The 21,166-nt window shown below is 37.3% G+C and overlaps 1 protein-coding gene across 1 annotated transcript; it reads left to right on the top strand.

Moving 5' to 3' along the window:
- Positions 1 to 7,483: 7,483 nt before the first annotated feature.
- On the top strand, positions 7,484 to 19,560 carry LOC136240670 (uncharacterized). Its single transcript, XM_066031690.1, has 7 exons — positions 7,484 to 7,802; positions 7,847 to 8,122; positions 10,654 to 10,777; positions 10,916 to 11,311; positions 11,360 to 11,723; positions 14,911 to 15,226; positions 19,245 to 19,560. Exons 1-7 carry the CDS (start codon positions 7,604 to 7,606, stop codon positions 19,457 to 19,459), a joined length of 1,890 nt encoding a protein of 629 aa, XP_065887762.1. The 5' UTR covers positions 7,484 to 7,603; the 3' UTR covers positions 19,460 to 19,560.
- The last annotated feature ends 1,606 nt before the right edge of the window (positions 19,561 to 21,166 follow it).

Genomic DNA, 21,166 nt, shown 5'->3' with positions numbered 1-21,166 from the left:
TGTAGTTGTACCCATGCAGTTATACTGATGGTAAAATATCAGTAACTATAAGTATATGGAACATAATTGTTTTACTAAGTTTTAAACTCTCAGTAAAACATCAGTGAATGCAGGTTTACTGAAAAACTACTAAAATAACAAACAATTAACTGTTCCATATACTGGGGATATACCACTGTAGTAAACTAGGAAACTTCAAGCAGTGCAATGCTTCTGGGCTAGCTATGCCACTGATTGGCCATGGTGGAGCAGTATACTGAATTCCTTTCATTATTGTAAACAATTGCAACAAAAAATCCAATAATCTCTTTTAAGTGTCGCTGAGAGTAGGTCAAAAGGATATTGTAGCTGTTAAACATATACTGGAATAAAAGAACATTCAACTACTCTAATAGAACATCCAAAATAGTATTGATTACCATCCCACTAGATATAGGATCTGCTTGGAGCTTGAGACTACAGAAAACCTGTGAGTTAGAAACTTGAATTAAAATTAATTATGTTGAATGCTATAACTTCAATAGTGCATGTACTCCTATCTCACCAATGATATATCTTAGTAAGAGCAAGAGTTCATAATATATATATATATATATCTAATCCAAAACAGCCAAGCTGTAAAAAAAAGTGTGCGGCCCTCAGAAAGGCTATGGTGAAAAAAGATGTGAAATCCAAGGTGGCGGCCAAGAAATGGCTGTGATGGTAGGTTAATGGTAAAAATTTTAATAATGACAATTCAGGTAAATTTTGTGAAGCGGCACAAAAATTCACCTGAATTGTCGTTATTAAATTTTTTACCATTAACCTACCATCACAGCCATTTCTTGGCCGCCACCTTGGATTTCACATCTTTTTTCACCATAGCCTTTCTGAGGGCTGCACACTTTTTTTACAGCTTGGCTGTTTTGGATTAGATTTCATTTCTTTTTGTATTTGTATACCCCAAAGCCGGCCTATGGCCAGCTTTGGGACTTTTTTAACCTATGTTTTTTTCTTTACTACAGGAAGAAGAAAAGATGAAGTAGATGTACTTTAAATATTTTATCAGTAAATGTACAAATTATATAATATTATATAATACATATGTGATCGGATTTGCGAAAAGGGGCCTTCCACACACATCCAATTTGCCAACTTTGACAATTGATAATTTCAGATTGGAAAAAGCTATTGCCTTGAAATTTGGGCAGTGGTGATTTCTTTGCAGCTGAACTTTCCACATGATGATTTCTTTGTAGCTGAACTCTCTACAAGGTAATTTCTTCTAGCTGATCTCTCTACAGGGAGATTTGTTTGTAGCTGAACTATCTACAAGGTAACTTCTTCTTGCTGATCTCTCTACAGGGTGATTTGTTCGTAGCTGAATTCTGTACAGGTGATTTGTTTGCAGCTGAGCTCTTTACAAAATGGTTTCTTTGTAGCTGAACTCTCTACAAAGTAACTTCTTCTAACTGATCTTTCTACAGGGTGATTTGTTTGTAGCTGAACTATCTACAAGGTAATTTCTTCTAGCTGATCTCTCTACAGGGTGATTTGTTTGTAGCTGAATTCTGTACAGGTGATTTGTTTGCAGCTGAGCTCTTTACAGAATGGTTTCTTTGTAGCTGAACTCTCTACAAGGTAATTTCTTCTAGCTGATCTCTCTACAGGGTGATTTGTTTGTGGCAGAACTTTCTACAGGGTGATTTCTTTGCAGCTGAACTCTCTACATGGTGGTTTCTTTGTAGCTGAACTCTCTAAAAGGTAACTTCTTCTAACTGATCTTTCTACAGGGCAATTTGTTTGTGGCTGTATTTTCTACAGGGTGATTTCTTTGCAGCTGAACTCTCTACATGGTGGTTTCTTTGTAGCTGAACTCTCTACAAAGTAATTTCTTCTAGCTGATCTCTCTACAGGGTGATTTGTTTGTAGCTGAATTCTGTACAGGTGATTTGTTTGCAGCTGAGCTCTTTACAGAATGGTTTCTTTGTAGCTGAACTCTCTACAAGGTAACTTCTTCTAACTGATCTTTCTACAGGGCAATTTGTTCGTGGCAGAATTTTATACAGGGTGATTTCTTTGCAGCTGAACTCTCTACATGGTGGTTTCTTTGTAGCTGAACTCTCTACAAGGTAACTTCTTCTAGCTGATCTCTCTACAGGGTGATTTGTTTGTAGCTGAACTCTCTACAAGTTAACTTCTTCTAGCTGATCTCTCTACATGGTGATTTGTTTGTAGCTGAATTCTATATAGGGGATTTGTTTGCAGCTGAGCTCTTTAAATAATGGTTTCTCTGTAGCTGAACTCTCTCAAGGTAACTTCTTCTAGCTGATGTCTTTACAGGGTCACTAGTTTGTAGCTGAATTCTCTACATGGTGGTTTCTTTGTAACTGAACTCTCTACAAGGTAACTTTTTCTAGCTCATCTTTCTACAGGGTGATTTATTTGTAGCTGAATTCTTTACAGGTGATTTGTTTGCAGCTGAGCTCTTTAAAGAATGGTTTCTTTGTAGCTGAACTATCTACAAGGTAACTTCTTCTAGCTGATGTCTCTACAAGGTCACTAGTTTGTAGCTGAGCTCTCTACATGGCGGTTTTTTTTTGTAACTGAACTCTCTACAAGGTGACCCCTTCTAGCTGATCTTTCTACAGGGTGATTTGTTTGAAGCTGAACTCTCTACAAGGTAACTTCTTCTAGCTGATCTCTGTACAGGGAGATTAGTTTGTAGCTGAACTCTCTACATGATGGTTTCTTTGTAGCTGAACTCTCTACAAGGTAACTTCTTCTAGCTAATCTCTCTACAGGGAGATTTGTTTGTAGCTGATCTTTCTACAGGGTGATTTGTTTGAAGCTGAACTCTCTACAAGGTAACTTCTTCTAGCTGATCTCTCTACAGGGTGATTTGTTTGTAGCTGAACTCTCTACATGGTGGTTTCTTTGTAGCTGAACTATCAACAAGGTAACTTCTTCTAGCTGATCTCTCTACAGGGTGATTTGTTTGTAGCTGAATTCTGTACAGGTGATTTGTTTGCAGCTGAGCTCTTTACAGAATGGTTTCTATGTAGCTGAACTCTTTACAAGGTAACTTCTTCTAGCTGATGTCTCTACAGGGTCACTAGTTTGTAAATGAATTCTCTACATGGTGGTTTCTTTGTAACTGAACTCTCTACGAGGTAACTTCTTCTAGCTGATCTTTCTATAGGGTGACTTGTTTGTAAACGAATTCTCTACATGGTGGTTTCTTTGTAGCTGAACCCTCTACATTGTGGTTTCTTTGTAGCTGAACTCTACAAGGTGATTTCTTCTAGCTGAATTATCTCTTTCTATAGTTGCATGAATTCCCTACAAGGTAACTTCTTCTAGCTGATCTCTCTACAGGGTGAATTGTTTGTGGCTGATCTCTCTACAGGGTGACTTGTTTGTAGCTGATCTCTATACAGGTTACTTGTTTCTAGCTGATCTCTTGAATTCTCTTCGGGTGACTGCTCTATTAGGATGACTGCTCTATTAGGATGACTGCTCTATTAGAGTATCTCGATCTCGCACTTGCTACACTAAGTTGGATTTCGTGTTATAACTCCGTGGTTTTAAGTCTGATTCTTCTACACCATTGGAGAGCCTTTCTAAGATGATAACTCCATCTGTACAGCGATTTTCAAAGCATTACCCCAAGCGGTTTACCTGGTAGGCGTGGCAAGCAGTCGTTTTTTATTAGCTGATCTCGATTGCGTAATTGTTACACACTGTTGGTTTTTTCGTTGTATCTTCCTGGTTTTTAGCTCGATTTCTTTCAAACCACAAAAGGTTTGAGGTTCAATAGTTAACCTATTCACCCACCGATTTTCAGCTTCTTCCCATACGCGGTTTACCCTGTAGGCGTGACAACATATTGGTGTTATTTTTCGTGAATAATCGCTCATAACTCTTTGCCTGTTTATCGTATTCCAGCCAAAGTTGGTACCGAGATGCACCTTTATATCCCCCTTCTGTGTGCCAAATTTCAAGGCAATCGGATATGGCGTGCGAGTTTTATAGCAGTTTTTGTAAGTGTGCGACAAGAAAAAGAAAAATAAGAAGAAAAAAAAAACGAAGAAACTGAGCCAATTTTTGAAGTCGCATATCTCGGGAACGCACGAAGCGATTTCGCTCAAATTTGGAATGTGGAGTGCTGCAGTTGGGGGGCATGTCCACAGCAGAAATCGTCTTGTTTCATCAAGGAAGCACAGAGCTACGGAGGTGCGAAAATTGCGTTTTCTTTCTTCCTGTCAATATACTCACGGGTGTTACGCGCCGGCTTCTTGGGCCGCACGACACACTACCGTGTGTCTTGATATATTATATTATGAACTCTTGGTAAGAGGTTCTATATGTTTCAGTTTAGTATGAAAGTTGCTTATTAATCGAAGAGTTTCAATTGTAAATGTACATTTTTATTTATTTATTTTTATTTATGATTACTGGGCAGTCAGCACAGCTGGTGTGCCCAGGAAAAAAAAAGGGAATCACAGTATTAGGTACAATTATATACTAACTAATGTGGTGTTGATTGTTTTTAAAGTGTGATATCAAGTTAGTTGTAAACTCATCATAGTTTGTCATCTCTATAATAAATACAGGCAGTTCATTCCATTCTTTGATTGATCTTGAGTAAAATGATTGTTGATAAGATGTTGTTGATGGTGTGGGCAGGATAAAATGCAAGGGATGATAGTGTCTTGTTTGTCTCTCTACAGATTGATAATATGGGGGAATTGATAGGGATATGTCTTGATGGAGGATTTTGTGGAGCAGTTGCAGTCTAGATATCTTTCGTCGTGTCCGTAGGGTAGGCCAGGATAGTTGATTTAATATTTGTGTCACTGAGCTAGTTCTGTTGTAATCACTGATGACCCACCTGGCTGCTCTACGCTGGATTTTTTCCAATTTGTCTACATCAACATTATAACAGGGGTCCCAAACAACTGAGGCAAACTCCATTTGGGGTCTTACCATGGTAAGATATGCTTGTGCTTTTACTTCTCTTGAACAATCACTCAGATTACGCTTTATAAAATTTAAAGTATTATATAGATGCTTTCTTAGCTATGTTTGATATGTGTGACGACCATGACAGTGTCTTATTCAACATGATCCCCAGGTAGAGATGCTGGTCAGTTTCTTTTAGGAAAGAATTATTAAGTGTATAGTGATGAACTATTGGTGTTAGGGATCTGCTACATCGAATTAGTGCACATTTTGTAACATTTAGTCTAAGCTGCCATATTTTGACCCAATGTGAGATTTGATCTAGGTCTTGTTGGAGAATGATGGTGTCTTCTGGAGAGTTAATAACTCTGTACAAGACAGTCGTCTGCAAATATTCGTAAAGGCGACTTTATGTTGGTGGTGATGTCATTTATGTACAACAGGAACATAAGAGGACCGAGGACTGTGCCCTGAGGGACACCAGATGTTACATGTACAGCTACTGAGCTAGATGTTATACCATCAAGAAGGATTTGCTGGGTGTGGTTGGAAAGCCATGCCTTAATCCAGTTATAAGTGTCATTCTGAATTCCATAAAAATGAAGTTTAGTAAGGAGTCGTTGATGGGGAACAGTATCGAAAGCTTTAGCAAAGTCGAGAAGGATTACATCAACTTGCTTCCGGTGATCGAGGGCATATGATATGTCTTCTGTTAGTGTTAGTAACTGGGTGACACAGGAATGATTTGCTCGGAACCCATGTTGATTCTCTATGAGAATATTGTTGTTGTTTAAGTGATTCATGATGTTGTGATATATGATGTGCTCAAGGACATTGGAGCAAATAGATGTCAGAGAGATGGGCCTATAGTTAGAAGCATCATCACGTCTTCCTTTTTTGTGAACTGGACATATGTTAGCTGTAAGCCAGTCTTTAGGTAAAATACCTGTTGTGAATGATTTGGTGAATATCACTTTTAGCACTGGAGAGATTTCTTCAGCACAGTTTTTAAGAATATAGGGAGGAATACAATCAGGACCACTTGCTTTATTTACTTGAAGATTACAGAGTGCTTGCTGTATTCCATTTAAGGAGAATGTGATATCAGACATGATGGGAAATGAATTTCCAGTATCAGAAGATGTGGCCATTGTTGGAATATTGTCGATATCTTCATGAGTAAAAACTGACTTAAACTGTTTGTTGAGTGCTTCAGCCTTGCTTAAGGTATCTGTGTGGGGAGACCCATCAATCATGATTGTGGAGATTGCATTAGTGTCTTTTCTTTTCTTTTTGCTTTTATGTACTTCCAGAATTGTCTTTTGTTCCCACCAAAGGAGTTGTCAAATAGTCTTCCATAGTAATTATTGTGGGCATCTTTTAACTTTACATTAATCAAATTCTTTATTTTTTTTATAAGCATTCCAGTCATCTTGCCTATTATTCTTCTTAGCAGCGTTATATAGACGTTTTCTAGTTTTCATATCCTTTTTAATCTCATGGTTAATCCAAGGTAGACTCTTGTTAGATCGAACTGTTCTATGTGGTACATGTTTGTCTATGCATTCATGAATAGCGTCTTTAAATTCCGACCACATTGTATCAACGGATTTGGAAGTTGAGTCACTTTGTAGGAAATAGTTCGCAAAATCCTGTAGGTCCCTTTTAATATTGGTGAGATCACATCTATGGTATAATGCTACCTTGTGTGGAGGCTTGTGTATGGCTGATTTATGTGTTACTGAGAGTTGAAACTGAATAGCATCATGATCAGAGATTCCTGGAACTACATTTAAATTATGAATATTGTTATTGTTAGATAAGACCAAGTCTAATATGTTGTTCTGGCGGGTGGATTCAGTGACATACTGCTCTAAACTATAGCATCATTCATGGTCTCAAGAAATATTTTACATGGGCATAGTTGATTAATGGTGATCAAAACTCAGATCGGGCAACAGGACTTTAAGGTGATGTTGCAGTGACGCATAGCTATACGAGGACGTGTATTTCTCGACATTTCATGAAGTAGTATAGGGCGCAATTTCCATGACATTTCCTAATAGCAGGATTGATGGTGTTTCTTGACATTTCCTAATACAGGATAGATGAAATTTACTGACATATCTGAAACACAGGAAAGATCAAATTTTCAGAAATTTCTTTACATTTTCTGCATTCAGAATAGGTGGTGTCAAAATACAAATTTCCTGTCTAGGAAATGTCAGTATTATGTAAATGTCATGTGTGATGTTCCTAAACACAGTATAGTTGGGGGACAGTATAAGTTGTGTAAAGTGTTCTTTTGCTTCTGCAGTTTTTTGTAGACGGTCCTGTACCCACCTTACCTCGTGATTAACATCAATCTAATTAGTGTGGGGGTGTAGTATCTATGATGTCACCATAGGATGTAGTATTTATTTCGGTCGGTATTTATGGTGTCATGCAAACACCGCATGTGATGGCAAGTAAAGGAAGCCACTTAATACCCAAATAGAATCCATGCACGCACGACTGACAGTAGCGGGAATTACAATGCTTGCTGCTCCTGTTCGTGATGTCTACGCTTCTGGTTGCATGAAAACACGCCCATGACCAGTTCACGCGCACTTTTATTTATTACGCGCGTAGGACGATTCATCTCTTCCAGCGTCAGAGGATGGCGGATAGTATAATAAGATCTATTAGACAGAAGATGGTGATAGTTGGGGACTATGAAGTTCTGAAGGTACACTTCTTACTGCAAATCATCGGAAAGTATGAAAAGGACAGCGTGTATTTCCCAACGAAGTTTGAGAACTATGTAATGGACGTTGATATATACGACAAGACAGTAGAACTGGCTCTCTGGGACACTAGTGAGTTTGTGGCGAACGTGAATAGTTGTAAATTGTGTTGGCAGGCGGTCAAGAGGAATATCATCGATTACGTCCGCTTTCTTACCCGGATACCAGTTTTATTTTGATGGTATATTGCGTTGAGTCGAAGGAAACGTTTGATAATTGCATATCTGAGTGGGCGCCAGAGGTAGCTCACTTCTGCCCCAATGTGCCAGTCATCTTAGTGGGGGCGTTGCACTGCAACAGATCTGACTTTGATAATCGAGATGAATGTGATAGGCCTACTTCACCGAGATGTATCAGTGAAGAAGAAGGACAAAAAGCAGCCAAAAGAATGGGTAAGTGTTGTACTTGTGTGGTACAAATGGTAACAAATACAAATACTGTATATGGTGCTTAGACTAATATTTTGCAGTTTGCTAGGCTAAGCCAATGTAAGTTGATTCCTTACAGATTCCCATTTCCAACTGCACACTTTAATGGAACAATTTTTGCTTAGGCTCCCTGGCTCATGGTAAGCACCTCGTACAGGCTTTGCCTCCAGTGTTCACCCTCCACTGCTTAACTGGTAAAGCAGAAAACAGGTACCACAAAATTGTTGTATGGCGATTTCCATCTCGTGAATTTACAAATCAAAAATTTCATAATAGTACTTCGCTCATAGTTTTCACCCACTGTCCGCCCGCATCATTCTAGAAAAAAATCAGGTTGGTTTAGCCTTACATTACATGCAGTGGTGAAATTGTATTTTGGTAAAGCATTCCTTGACGTATAGTACATAAGTTAGCATTAATTTAATTTGCAAAAACTTGCCAAATTAAATTCAATCCTAAATTCTTTGTCCAAATTTGTTCTTGTATGGTTGGTCTCTAACCTTAGACTGTCTTCTGCAACACAGTGTTATTATTGTACAGGAAGAAAAATTCTGCAATAGGAAAACTTTCATGAAAATTTGTCATTAAAATTCATTCTATTATTTTGGAATGTACGTAGGTATAGAACTTTTACATTACAAACTTCAATAAAAATTTGTAGATATTTTTATTGTTTTTTCCTTCTTTTGGTTTGCGTTCTTCTTGCATGCTCATACATAACTTAGTACTACTCCTACCTACATTTTTAACATGACAATAGTTCATAACATAATTCACTACTGACTGTACTATTAGAGTATTTTACCATCACTGTATTTTCTATTAAATTATTGTAAGTGATTGTGTTATATATAGAAGAAAGGTATAAAATTATGTTCTAATAGTCAAAGTAAAGACTAAGAATTTATAGGCAAATCTGAGTTGAGGTCATTGCAATAAAAAAGGGAGATCATCAGCTGGATTATAAATTTAATCCCTATTTTGAATAGCCACACTAGATATTTTGGCTAAAATAAGGATTAATTTTGTATGTCACGTGTTATTTTTATATGATATTATTTGTGTGATCTCTTTAGTCATACAATTTTAAATGAGCTGTATAAAGATAGCAGAGACTAAATCACTTCTATGGTGGTTGGTAGAAGATCCATTAATAAAACAGTGTAAATGCTTACACATGCTTGTAGAGTTGTGCTGCTGGTAATCAGATCATAATCTGTAGTGGTCAATAATTAGCTGTTGTTTGCCATAATTGGTATCAGTGGCAATGAGCTGTGACTATCAGATTATTGGCCTGTTTAGCTGCAATATTGCCGGAGGTGACAACAAGCCATATCATAAACAAACAATAATAATTATAGCAAGAGTTAATAATAAGAGAGGAGAGTGTCTAACGCTGTATAGGCCTGTAATAGATGATTGCGCAGAAGTTAAACGGCTTCCTTTCCATGTAACGTACAGGCTTCTAGTATTTGTTCGTTTCCTTACCGCAATTAGTTTAGCCGCACCATGATGAATCCTTGAGAATATTCGAAGACTGAACTAAACACTGAGCTGTATGTACAGGGAACAGTGCTCCTTCAATTGAAGAATGCTCAAAGGTAGGGTAACATAGCGACGCAGTGAAAATTCGAAGCGATACTCCGCCTTTGGTTCAGTGTTTATTGGTTTCTCAGATGCTCTCCCCCAGAGTTATCTTCGAGGTTAACAGCCACACTTCTTTACGCAACAGAGCGATGCTCTTCATGGTGAACTTGAACATCGAATTGAACGCACGCCCTTGTGTCTGGGATAGCCTTTGTGGTTAAATGCGAAAATATACTAGCCAGTCTGTCGTTACGCGGAAAAGAAGCCATTTAACTTCTGCGCAATCATCTGTTACAGGACTATACGGCGTTAGACACTCTCCTCTCTATATTATTAACTCTTGATTATAGTCTTAGCTCACTTCTAATTAGTGGCTTTGACTTGTTACAGTTGTTAGTGGTTGTTGTTGTGCAACAAAGTCAACACAGAAAATGTTTGGTTAACTGTAACAGGCCATCCACCAGTGTTCCAATAGTTCTCATCAAGCCAGGTTCTTTCTTACTAAAGCCAGATTTAGAAATCACCATTCAAGCTTGCCATACCACCCAGAAAAGACAGCTTTTAAATCCAGCCTCGAGTAATTTGAGTATGGTAAGAAATAATACAGTAGTGTAGCTATCCACTGGTAGTATTAATATGATTTGTTTGATATGCAATTTGGATCAGTTGTCACATTTGAAACTTGTGGTTATAACATTATTTTGTTGGGATATTGCAATTCTACTTGATTTCTGCTACGTTAAGTGCTACCTGATATTTTTAAACATTTTTTAGCAAGCAACAGTTGATCTGGCTCATTCTATTGGAATGCACAAATTAGTGTGTATAGATCAAGCCAGACAGTTTTACTGACTTGTACCATGATATTCATACTCTGCACTGACAATTTGTTGTTGTTGTTGTGTTAGGAGCTTATGCCTATTACGAGTGTGACTTGTACAAACACTATGAGGTGTATGGGGTAGCACTACTGGGAGTGACTGCTGTGTTAAATAAGAGTGGATACCAGGAGCAGGGAGGAAAATTACACAAGTAAATTATACTGTGTTGTTACTAGCTAATCAGTTGACTAATGGATTCTGTTTTCCCACAGTGTAACCTTTTAGTATAATATTTTCTATTATAATGTGTTTGTTGTCATAACATTTCCTTATGATGATAATCTTGTAGGCAATCAGCCTATCTAGGTGGGCTGTTTAGTGCTGGAGGACACTCAGCTTATCTGGGTGGGCTGTTTAGTAGTGGAGGAAGGAACACAGTTAAACCACCTATACCAGAAAATTCTGAAAAATTCCAGCCAGTAATGGAGCCAATGAAACACCACAGTAAACAATCATTCTCATTCACTACACTGTGGAATAATGAACTATTCTCTGATGTCATCATACATCATAACCAGATGGTATATCATGCCCACGCAATTGTCTTGTTCTCACAGTGTAAACTGCTTACAACACATTTCAACAACAACAATAAATCAGTGAATGGCTCAACCTCAAGTGTAGCTAGTAAGCTAACAGATGCAATCAAACAGTCAACATTCTTCACTTCAGCAAGTATGGAGAGGTTAGCAATAAGTGTCATTGAGTAGGTATTAGTATGGTGATCCTGTAGTGAGTCAGGGAAGGTGCACCTTTATGTGAACAATGATGTTCCATCAGTGATCACTGAGGCTGTGCTATCGTGTTTGTATAGTAATAAAAGAACAGTTAGTGGTGTTGTTGATGGAGTAAAATTGGCTGCTGTTTGCTCTGAGCTCTCCATCAAGGTGAAACAATTAACAGAGAACCAGTGGGATTTAGAATTACCATTGAACACTGATAACCTTCAGTGTTTCCTCTCATCTGGGGAATTTTCTGATGTGAGATTTATAGTGGAAGGAGAGAAGTTGTGCGGTCATCGTGCGATTCTGTGCTGTCACTCTGAGGTGTTATCAGCAATGTTTTCAGGTGGTTTTGCTGAAAGTCATCAGAAGGAGGTAAAATACACACATAACCTTCCCTAATATCAAGATATGTAGCAGTCTGTCATGTAATTACCTCTATATAGGAACTCAAAATGCATAGTTTTCATGGAGTGCTTACACCTGCCCTGATTTTTAAAATAATTATGTCATTGTAATTGATTGACATCAACACCATAGCAGCTTTAAGCAAAATTCACATTTGAATTTCCATTGCACTTGATAAATTTCAAGCCAAGCATTTTGGGGAGTTAGGTAAGAGAGATAAAAAGATGAAAAATTTGAATAATTTTGAAGTGGACATTTCTTAATGGCACAATTTTGCTCAAATCTGTTATATGTACTGTACGAAACCTGGAAGAAAGTTCCTCTGTAAATGTTGTCATTGCATCAGTATTTGTAACAGTCATGCAATCTAAAAAATATGGGCGTCACTATTCATGGACTGGACTACTGGACTGACATATTTTTGGTTTTTGCACATTCTGTGGTTGAATTTATGGGGTCTTGCTATAGTAAACACCCTTAGGGCACCTGTATCCCACTTTTAAACGCTAAAGACGAACAGTGGAATATGCGAAAACTGTCTCTTAATAATTTCTCTACTGTTCACTATGCCACCATACAGCACTTATTCCTTAATACCCTGGTGTGTAGTAATGCTACAGGCAGTGCAGGTAATGTGACAGCAATAGTTAACCAGCGATCAACCTGCCAGTAGACAATATCCTTCAAGATATCCTTAGAGCAAGCTTGAGGAGCAAGCTAGTCTTGCATGGCCAGACCTCGCAGGGGTTTACCAATTAGAGATTTTTTAGCACAGGCACTTATAATCTTTAATTGATAAGCCCCTGCACTGAAACAGAAGTCTGGCAGTGAGACTAGCTTGCTCCTCAAGCTTACTCTAAAGATATCTTGAAGGATATTGTCTACTGGCAAGTTGATCGCTGGTTAACTATTGCTGTCACATTCCCTGCACTGCCTGCACACCAGGGTAAGAAATAAGTGCTACATAGTGGCATAGTGAACGGTAGTAAATTACAGTTTTCGCATATTCCACTGCTCGTCTCCAATGTTTAGAAGTGGGCTGCAGGTGCCCTAAAGGTGCTTACTAGCTAGACTTCATAAATTCAACCATAGAATGTGCAAAAACCAAAAATATGTCAGTCCAGTAGTTCAGTCCAGTGTTCCAGTCCAGTAGTCCAGTCCACTGAATAGTGACGCCCAAAATAAATATACTCTAATTGAAACGTCAACATTTTGTTCCAACAAAGCTAAATTTCTCTCTACAACCCTGATCAGACATCACACAGCAATCACTTTGCTTGACCTGCCATTGATAGTTTTCACCAGCTCTGTAATTGGTATTAGTATCATTTGACAGCCATTTCTTGGCTACTACTTGTTGTTTCGTTTTTAAAAAGGTCACCAGTTTTTGGAGTACAGTTTTAGTCCAGTGGTTACTCGTTAGCATAAACAGCTTGATTGTACATGCCAAGAACAGTGTATTAAAATACAGAACAAGTAACTGGTAACTGGTACTGTTAAAGCTGATGCCTTAACCAGGAATTGGTCTCAGAGCAAGTGATTAATCTTATCTTCAGTTTTGTACTATGTGTACTTGTATTATACTAACATTCTCTTGACCATCTTTTGTGCAACTGAAGCATCACATTTTTTTTACAAAAAATATGCTGGTCTGTCAGCTTGCTTACCGGCCTTACTACAGTTGAAAGGCTGGAGCTTGGAGGCTAAGATTCATTGCATAGCAAAAAATAGTACAAACGTATCAAATAATTCTACACTGATTGTATCCATGTAATGTTGTGAGTAATGGTCATTTTAAAAACCATTGAGTTTATAATGTAACAACTAACTACGTGTAACCAGTTCACGATTGAGATACTCTGATTAGTGCAGTCACTCTATTAGAGCTTTCAGCTACATTCATCCTGTAGACTCTGTACAGAGTTCAGCTACAACCACGTCACCCTGTAGAGAGTTCAGCTATGTTACAAGTCACCCTGTAGAGTGCTCAGCTATGTAACAAGTCATCCTGTAGACAGTTCGGCTCAAGCCATTCACCCTGCAGAGCAATATGTAACAAGTCACCCTGTAGAGAATTCATCTACAAACAAGTTACCCTGTAGGTAGTTCAGCTGCAATACAAGTCTCACATTACAAATCACTCAATAGAGAGTTCAGCTATGTTATACGTCTCCATTTAGAGAGTTCAGCTATGTTGCAAGTCACCCTGTAAACTGTTTGGCTATGAAGCAAATCTACCTTTTAGAAGTTTTGCTACAATATAATATTACACAAATAATTAACAACTACATAGTTCAAACAAACCATACAAATTAAAAAGCCTATCCCTTCTTTCTGCAGTAAAGAAATAGACAAGTAAAAAGAAAGCCCCAACCCCTGGCCATATTTGGAATTACAAAATGAAGTGATATCTATACCAAAATAGCAAGCTGTGGAAAAGGCTATGCGCCCCCTCCAAGAAAGAAAAACCAGGATGAAAATGTACTGTATACGCACAAATTTTTGAGGGACGTAATTTTTGCGGATTGACAAATTTCAGTATTTTTGTGGTTTTATTTTCAAAAGGATCACTTATTTTTCACTGAGGTTACCTATTAGAAAGCATAGAGCTAGCTCTGATAATCTCTTTGTGCAACTGCTAAAATTACACCCCTCGAAAATTTGTATGTATATGGTACTGAAATCAAAAGTAGCTGCCAAGAAATGGCTGCAATGTCAATCGCTTTTAATCATGTAAAATCATTGGCATCAGAATCATTAATTGCAGGCATTTCTTGACAGCTACCTCTTAATTTGCTACTTTTCTTGCTGGCATATATATTTTTTCTTGCGGGGTCCCCCCTCCCGAGAAAAAATTTGAACATGAAACAAGGATATATACATATACATTTAAAAGGTAGTGATAGTATTACAACATGTCTAGGTGCAAGCTGTATGAATTTTTTCCGAAATCTAGTAATACCTATTTATTTTAGCACAACTTTGACTATTTCCTTGCCAGAAATGCATACTTTTAAACTAGTTGTATGTCAGACTTACTACAAGTAAATGACTCACAATGTTGTTATGTTTGCTTTAGTTGTGTGTGCTTTGATCTTTCTTGCCATGCAGCTTACTGCCATGACTGTTTTTCTCATATTACTACTCCACACAGGTGGTGATACAAGACTGTAGCTTGATGTCTTTCTGTTGTCTGTTAGAATGTCTGTACACTGGCAGGTGTGACTTCAATCCCAGAGTGGGGCTGAGTGCATCGAGAGAAGCAGCAAAATTTAGTGCACGTCACTTATCTGATATTGAGATGTTGGAGGTGATACGATTTGCTGATCAGTATTGCCTAACAGAACTAATATCTATCACTGAGGTGCAGTTATCAGAAAGAATCATCACCAAAATCAATAGCTTTACAGTGGAAACACCCAAAGCCTTGCAGAAATCAAAACTTGCAGTGCTGCTTGATGAGTTTGTTGGTTAGTATCATGTACACTAGAGATAAGTACAAGGAATTTTAAGTTTGATTATAGGGATCGCAAAATAAAAAGAAATGAGCTAAGAAGTATCCATTGATATACTAACGGACATTTAATTCCTATCCTCACAAAAACAGCCAAGCTGTGAAAAATGGTGCGGCCTTAAAAAGCCTGGGTGAAATAAGTTGTGAAATCAAAGGTGGCGGCCAAAAAATGGCTGCAATGATGTTAATGCTAAAATTCTTTAATAATGGCTGTGCGCATTGTTAAAATTTATTAGTATTAACATCATTGCAGCCATTTCTTGGCCGCCACCTTTGATTTCACAACTTTTTTTTCACCCAGGCTTTTTAAGGCCGCACCATTTTTTCACAGCTTGGCTGTTTTTGTGTGGATTTCACATCTTTTTGTACTTTATAAAGCCCCCAAAAACCAGCCTATGGCTGACTTTGAGGTTTGTTTTTTTACACATTTCTTCTTTTCTATGTAGATGCAATGATGATTCTCAAAGATAGTCTTATAAATGTATTTCATTGCATGATTTAATTCAATATTTGATATTGTAATACTCTAATAGAGTACACATTTTTTTTGAGGGCTTCCAATAGAACATACATAGAATGTTCTAGAACAACCTAGTACTTCTATTGGTAGATCTATGAATTCCAAACATTTGATTGTAAGCAGATTTCAATTTCATTTCTAAAGCAGAAATTAAGTGAGGTGATCAGCCAAGGTAGCAGTGGTTCAGTGGTTAAGGATGCAGGTGTTAGGTATGGAGGTCTCTGGTTCGAACTTTGGTAAGTTTTTCTTTTCAAAATTTTTTGCACACCTTCTCTACCCAATGGTGGCTGCTCTATTAGAGTATCTCGATCTTGTGATTTTACACTTGCTTAGTTTTTGCTTTATAACTTTGTCACTGTAACTCTATTGCTATTCAAACTATCAAAAGGCACTACTACGATGATCAGCCTATCTACACACCAATTTTCAAGTCATTTCTATACTTGGTTTACCCTGTAGCCGTGACAGAAGTTTGATCTTTTTTTACGTGAATAAACACTCATAACTCCTTGAATATTCCTCAGATTCACAACGAACTTGGTACATGAATCCACTGTTACATGCTCTTCATTTGTGCCAAAAATCAAGGCAATCAAGTTACATGTTTGCATTTTATAGCAATTTTTGCAAAGTGTGCGAAAAGAAATTGAAGCCTCCGTAGCCCCCATACAGCATAAGAAGAAAAAAACAAAGAAACTAAATAAAATTTTGAATGCCCATATCTCGCAAATGGCTGTTGCGAATTTAATCAAATTTGCTGTGTGGTGTACCCTACTTGGGGGACAGCTATAATCCAAAAATAGTGTGCTTTGGAGAAGGGACCATGGAGCTATGTACGCATGAAAAAGCTGTTTTCTTTCTACCTGTAACGTAAATATACTCACAGTGTGGTCACTGGCTTTCTTGGCCGCACGACACACTACGACACACTCTGTGTCTTGATACTGAAGCAGGAATTAAATGTCCACTAGTACGTAGGCTGCCTCCTTGTTTCTTTCTGTGTTCCCTAACCAGACTTAAAATTGTTAGTAGGTACTTTTTGTAACATAATAATGTGACTAGTGAACCTGCTCTTACCACATCAATGGCACTAAACAAATTTAATTTTCCATCTGAATGTGCACCCCAATTATCAATTACTGAAAAGTGAAGTTTCATTTTCAACTATGTTCAGCAGTGCTACAAATGAATAGCTATTATGAAAGCATTGATAAGTCACAGACTATAAAACTTAAATTATAGTCAGTTCGTGTTCATCTGAGCCCTTGTTTCTTGTTAATAACTCTAGTTACATTTGCCAAACATTTAGTAGCACTGTGAAGCCCTTAAATGCTTGAATTGTTTATCGAATAGCACTTTGATACAAGCAAGAACAATAATATTAGTGAGTTAGTGATATCCCATACATTTAGTATGGATGATTCAGGTGCAAAAACATATTTACAACATGAAGAGATGCTTGTTCCAGTACAAAACCATTGGCAGTGAACACTTTGATATTACTATATTTGATGGAGGTTTAGGTGAATGCATACTTACTGTAAATAAAATGTATTAAAATTCCATAGTAGCTTATTGGAAGCATTTCATGTTGTACTAACATTATTCTTGATTTGGCTATGCCTAACCAATACTGCCAGGACACCGTGAAGGTATTATGAGGTCAATATCTTTTGTGAGAAAGTGCAAGCCCCTCCATGATCCCTAATAATCCAGTTCTATACTGTGCAGGATAATCCTGTTGAGTTATATCTAGTTTCAGGTGGGGTGTTGGCTTCTCCATAAGCTAGTTGTATTCTTACTTCATTAAATGGAGCAGTATCATCCTATAATTTAGCATAATGATTGAAAGTGTAATAAATACCGTGAAAAAGGTTACAGAGCCAAGCATTAACTTCATGGTAGGTGGTATGTTTGTGGTAAGTTGCTGAGGAAATGGTTTTGTGAGAAATACAAGTAATTTTACAACTTGGGTTGCTCAAGCCAACTTGAAAGGGGGCACTGCTCCGGAATGTGCTTCTTTGAGCATGATATGATTGGTAACTTTAACAGCACCATATCTATTATGAAATAGTATGACTTAAACAAATGTTTTACCAAGTTTGGTGCTTTTATGATTTTTTTCTTTGCTTAGTTGCTCTACTAATAGCCTACAGCTGTATACATCTGACTGTTCTATTAGGGTGACTGCTATATTAGGGTATTTAGAGTCGGTTTTTCACCTACTAGGGTGTGTCACTATTTCATTGTATTAGCTTATGAATATAATAATGGAGTGTGTCATTGTGATAAAGTAAATAGATTGTTAAGGGCATGGTCTTGGTACTAGATCATTATTAATCAACCAAATAGGCGTGGTCTTGAACCCATCATGAAGTTACTAGGGATGTACCGATACCACTTTTTTGATACCGATACATGTTTAGTGGAAAATTGGCCGATACTTGGCTGATACTGATATTTTGCCAAAGAGGCATTATTTTCGAGAAACAGCCGGTATCTCCACTGTTTAGTAGCCAACTTACTTAAAATACGTTTGCTAGTGTCTTTATAGCACTGCTTGTTGGTTTTGTGGCCATCACACATTGATTCATGGCATTCAATCAGCATTATATGACTTCAGTGAATCTTGTTTTGTGGCTTATTGCCCATTCAACTGTGCTAACAATCATAATCACTGGCTTTTTAAAAGTAACTTATGGTTATATATTTTTCACTCATTACGTATGCCGCCATCTCGAAAAATGATATCATACAAAGTGTTGGCTGTGGTGTCGGTCAGTTAAACCATAACTGATACCAATCCAATACCATCAAAAATTGCCAATACCAATAAAAATATCAGTATCCGTGCATCCCTAGAAGTTACAGGTATCTACCAAGTGTAAGCACTTAAATAAATTTGCGGCATACTAAGTGTTGATAGGGAAAATTAATGCCTCAATATGGTTTTATTACATGAAGAAGGATGAAGACCAGCCTGATTGAAGATAAAAGGAAAGATAAGGCGCAGAGGGCACGCACTCTTCTAAACCCCAAAAGGCACAAGCCACTGGTGAGTTTGTTGTTGTGGCATAAAATGGTAGCTGTGCACTCCTTAATGCATTTGACCTCCAGCCTTGAAACTGTGGTCTGGCAGGCATGTTGGGGCAGATGAAAATTCAAGTTGTGTTCAGTGCTAAAAAAAAATTCTATTCTGCTGCCTGTAAAAGTTTTCTTGTTTTTAATGCTATATATTTGATGTTCCGTAAAGATGATTTTCATTGCACAAGATGTCTCTAGAATAATTTTTAAAGGTAGCATTTTAAGCAGCACATGTCACTTGGGGGATCCCTACTTAACAGTACTGCTGTACTGTTTGATATATACTGACACTTCTACAAATTTGATGGGGTAACATAAAATCCAGTTCAATATCTCTTAATTCACGTAATTGTCACTATACATTTTGTAGACATAGTTTACTACTGTAATAATTGTGGTGGTAAACAACTTAAAGAGTGGATATTAGTGTTGATTGCTCACAATTACTATGAGATCTGGGATGAGTGGAAGGTGAGCAAGAAGGCACTAGAACTACTTGAAAGTGATAGACAGTTCATCGAAAGTAAAATATGGAACAAACCATATTTGGACTTCATTAAAAAATTTAAATATTTGTATTGGTGATATTAATTCTTTGTATCACATGCATATTTTGGAAATTTTTAACATTTTTAATGCATTTGTTTGTCATTGACATGATTTGCACTTACTGTAGTCCCATCCTGGTCAGTCAATTATGACTTTCTTTAAGCTGCATGGAGTTTTACACTGTAAAGCTACAGAGGGAATGGCTAAACTGCTGGAGCAAATTACATAGATCACATTTGCCCTACAGCCATAGCTATCTGGTGGGCAACTATATATGATACCAAAATGGCATGCTTTGGAGAAGAGACCATGCATGGAGCTACAACCTTTAGTACTGGCCGGTCACTGTAAAGCTCTAATAACTGCAATAACAATATGCAAGCGTGAAAATCACATTTTCTTTCTTCTTGCATACTGTGCCCTTTGACCATATATGAACTTTATATTCAGGTATGTAGCTGGCCTCTATAACGGGTACTTTTTGAAATACACTGCATTACTACAAAAACAGTTTCACAATTATAGATCCATACTTTGATACTTGAACAGATTATAGCTAACTGCATGTTGGCCTGGTATAACTGGGCTGGCCGATAGGCAGCTTGTTGCTTAGAGAGCTGAAAGATCACAGCTTATACAATGGCATTGAGAGAATGCTTTGATATTTGCAAGGTATAGCATTTTTATTATGGTAAGACACCTGTGTACAGGTGTCTTACCTAGCCACGAATTTTGACAAACATTGTGGGTTATACAAAGTCCAGTTACAGGGGCCATTGTCAAAATAACTAAGACATATGCATTGCTATATAGCTTATAGGATTCAGTGGATCAAGACCCCTCAGGAACAATGTAATAATGCCCTCGGGCTATTTCTGAAGCTTATGTGTAAAGACTTTTATATGAGGATTTGAGATTACGTATATTTCTATAAGTGGTTGTCATCTGTGTGTATTAAATATTGTATTATGTGGTTTAAGCCGAAACCCTTTGGAGAAGCTCCAGCAGTATACATTGGTGACACTCTTCTTAAAGAAGTTTCTACCTAAAAGTATGTACACTTAATTAGAGCCCATATTGATTGCCAACTTAATTGGACTGCACATGTCCTTACTGTTTATACGAAGGTATCCTATTACCCCATCGCAAGTGTCTTCATTTCTTCTGTTATTATTGGTCTCAATGATGCATGACAAGGAGATTATAAAAGGCTAGGCTTATAAAAGTAACACCAACAGAGTACAATATTACAAAAAAAGAAAGACAGCTACCACATGACATAAACAGTTATAAAACAAATTACATAAATTGTACAAAGAATTACACAAATACAACTGTGGCTTAAACACACTGTGGTCAGGTTCACAGAGAACAGAATATGGTATGTAATTTCAATAAAACACATCATTGATAAAAAAAAGGAATATCTATAAAAAAATTCGTGCTCAGTGAGGTCTGTATAAAATTTGAGAGAATGACAGGTCAAAGATATCGTGAAAATTAAAATTCAGACATTTATGATTGTGGATCGGAGGAATCGTAAGTTGTAAAAGCAGTAAAAAAAAATTACGACAGAGTTGAAGTGAAGGCCATTGTAAATTGTTGGAGCAGTAATACTATAATTTTTTTTTATGGTAAATTGTTCCAGTAATTGATGACTTGATTGCTGAAGAAACGTGATCTACAATCTTAACACATGTAAATATCCAAAAGTAAAAGTGGTCACGTGACCAATAATCCCAT

Source organism: Dysidea avara, chromosome 12 (assembly GCF_963678975.1).
Source record: "Dysidea avara chromosome 12, odDysAvar1.4, whole genome shotgun sequence".
Taxonomy (NCBI): domain Eukaryota; kingdom Metazoa; phylum Porifera; class Demospongiae; order Dictyoceratida; family Dysideidae; genus Dysidea; species Dysidea avara.
The sequence above is the reverse complement of the archived record's forward strand: the minus strand, read 5'-3'. Positions and strand labels throughout refer to the sequence as shown.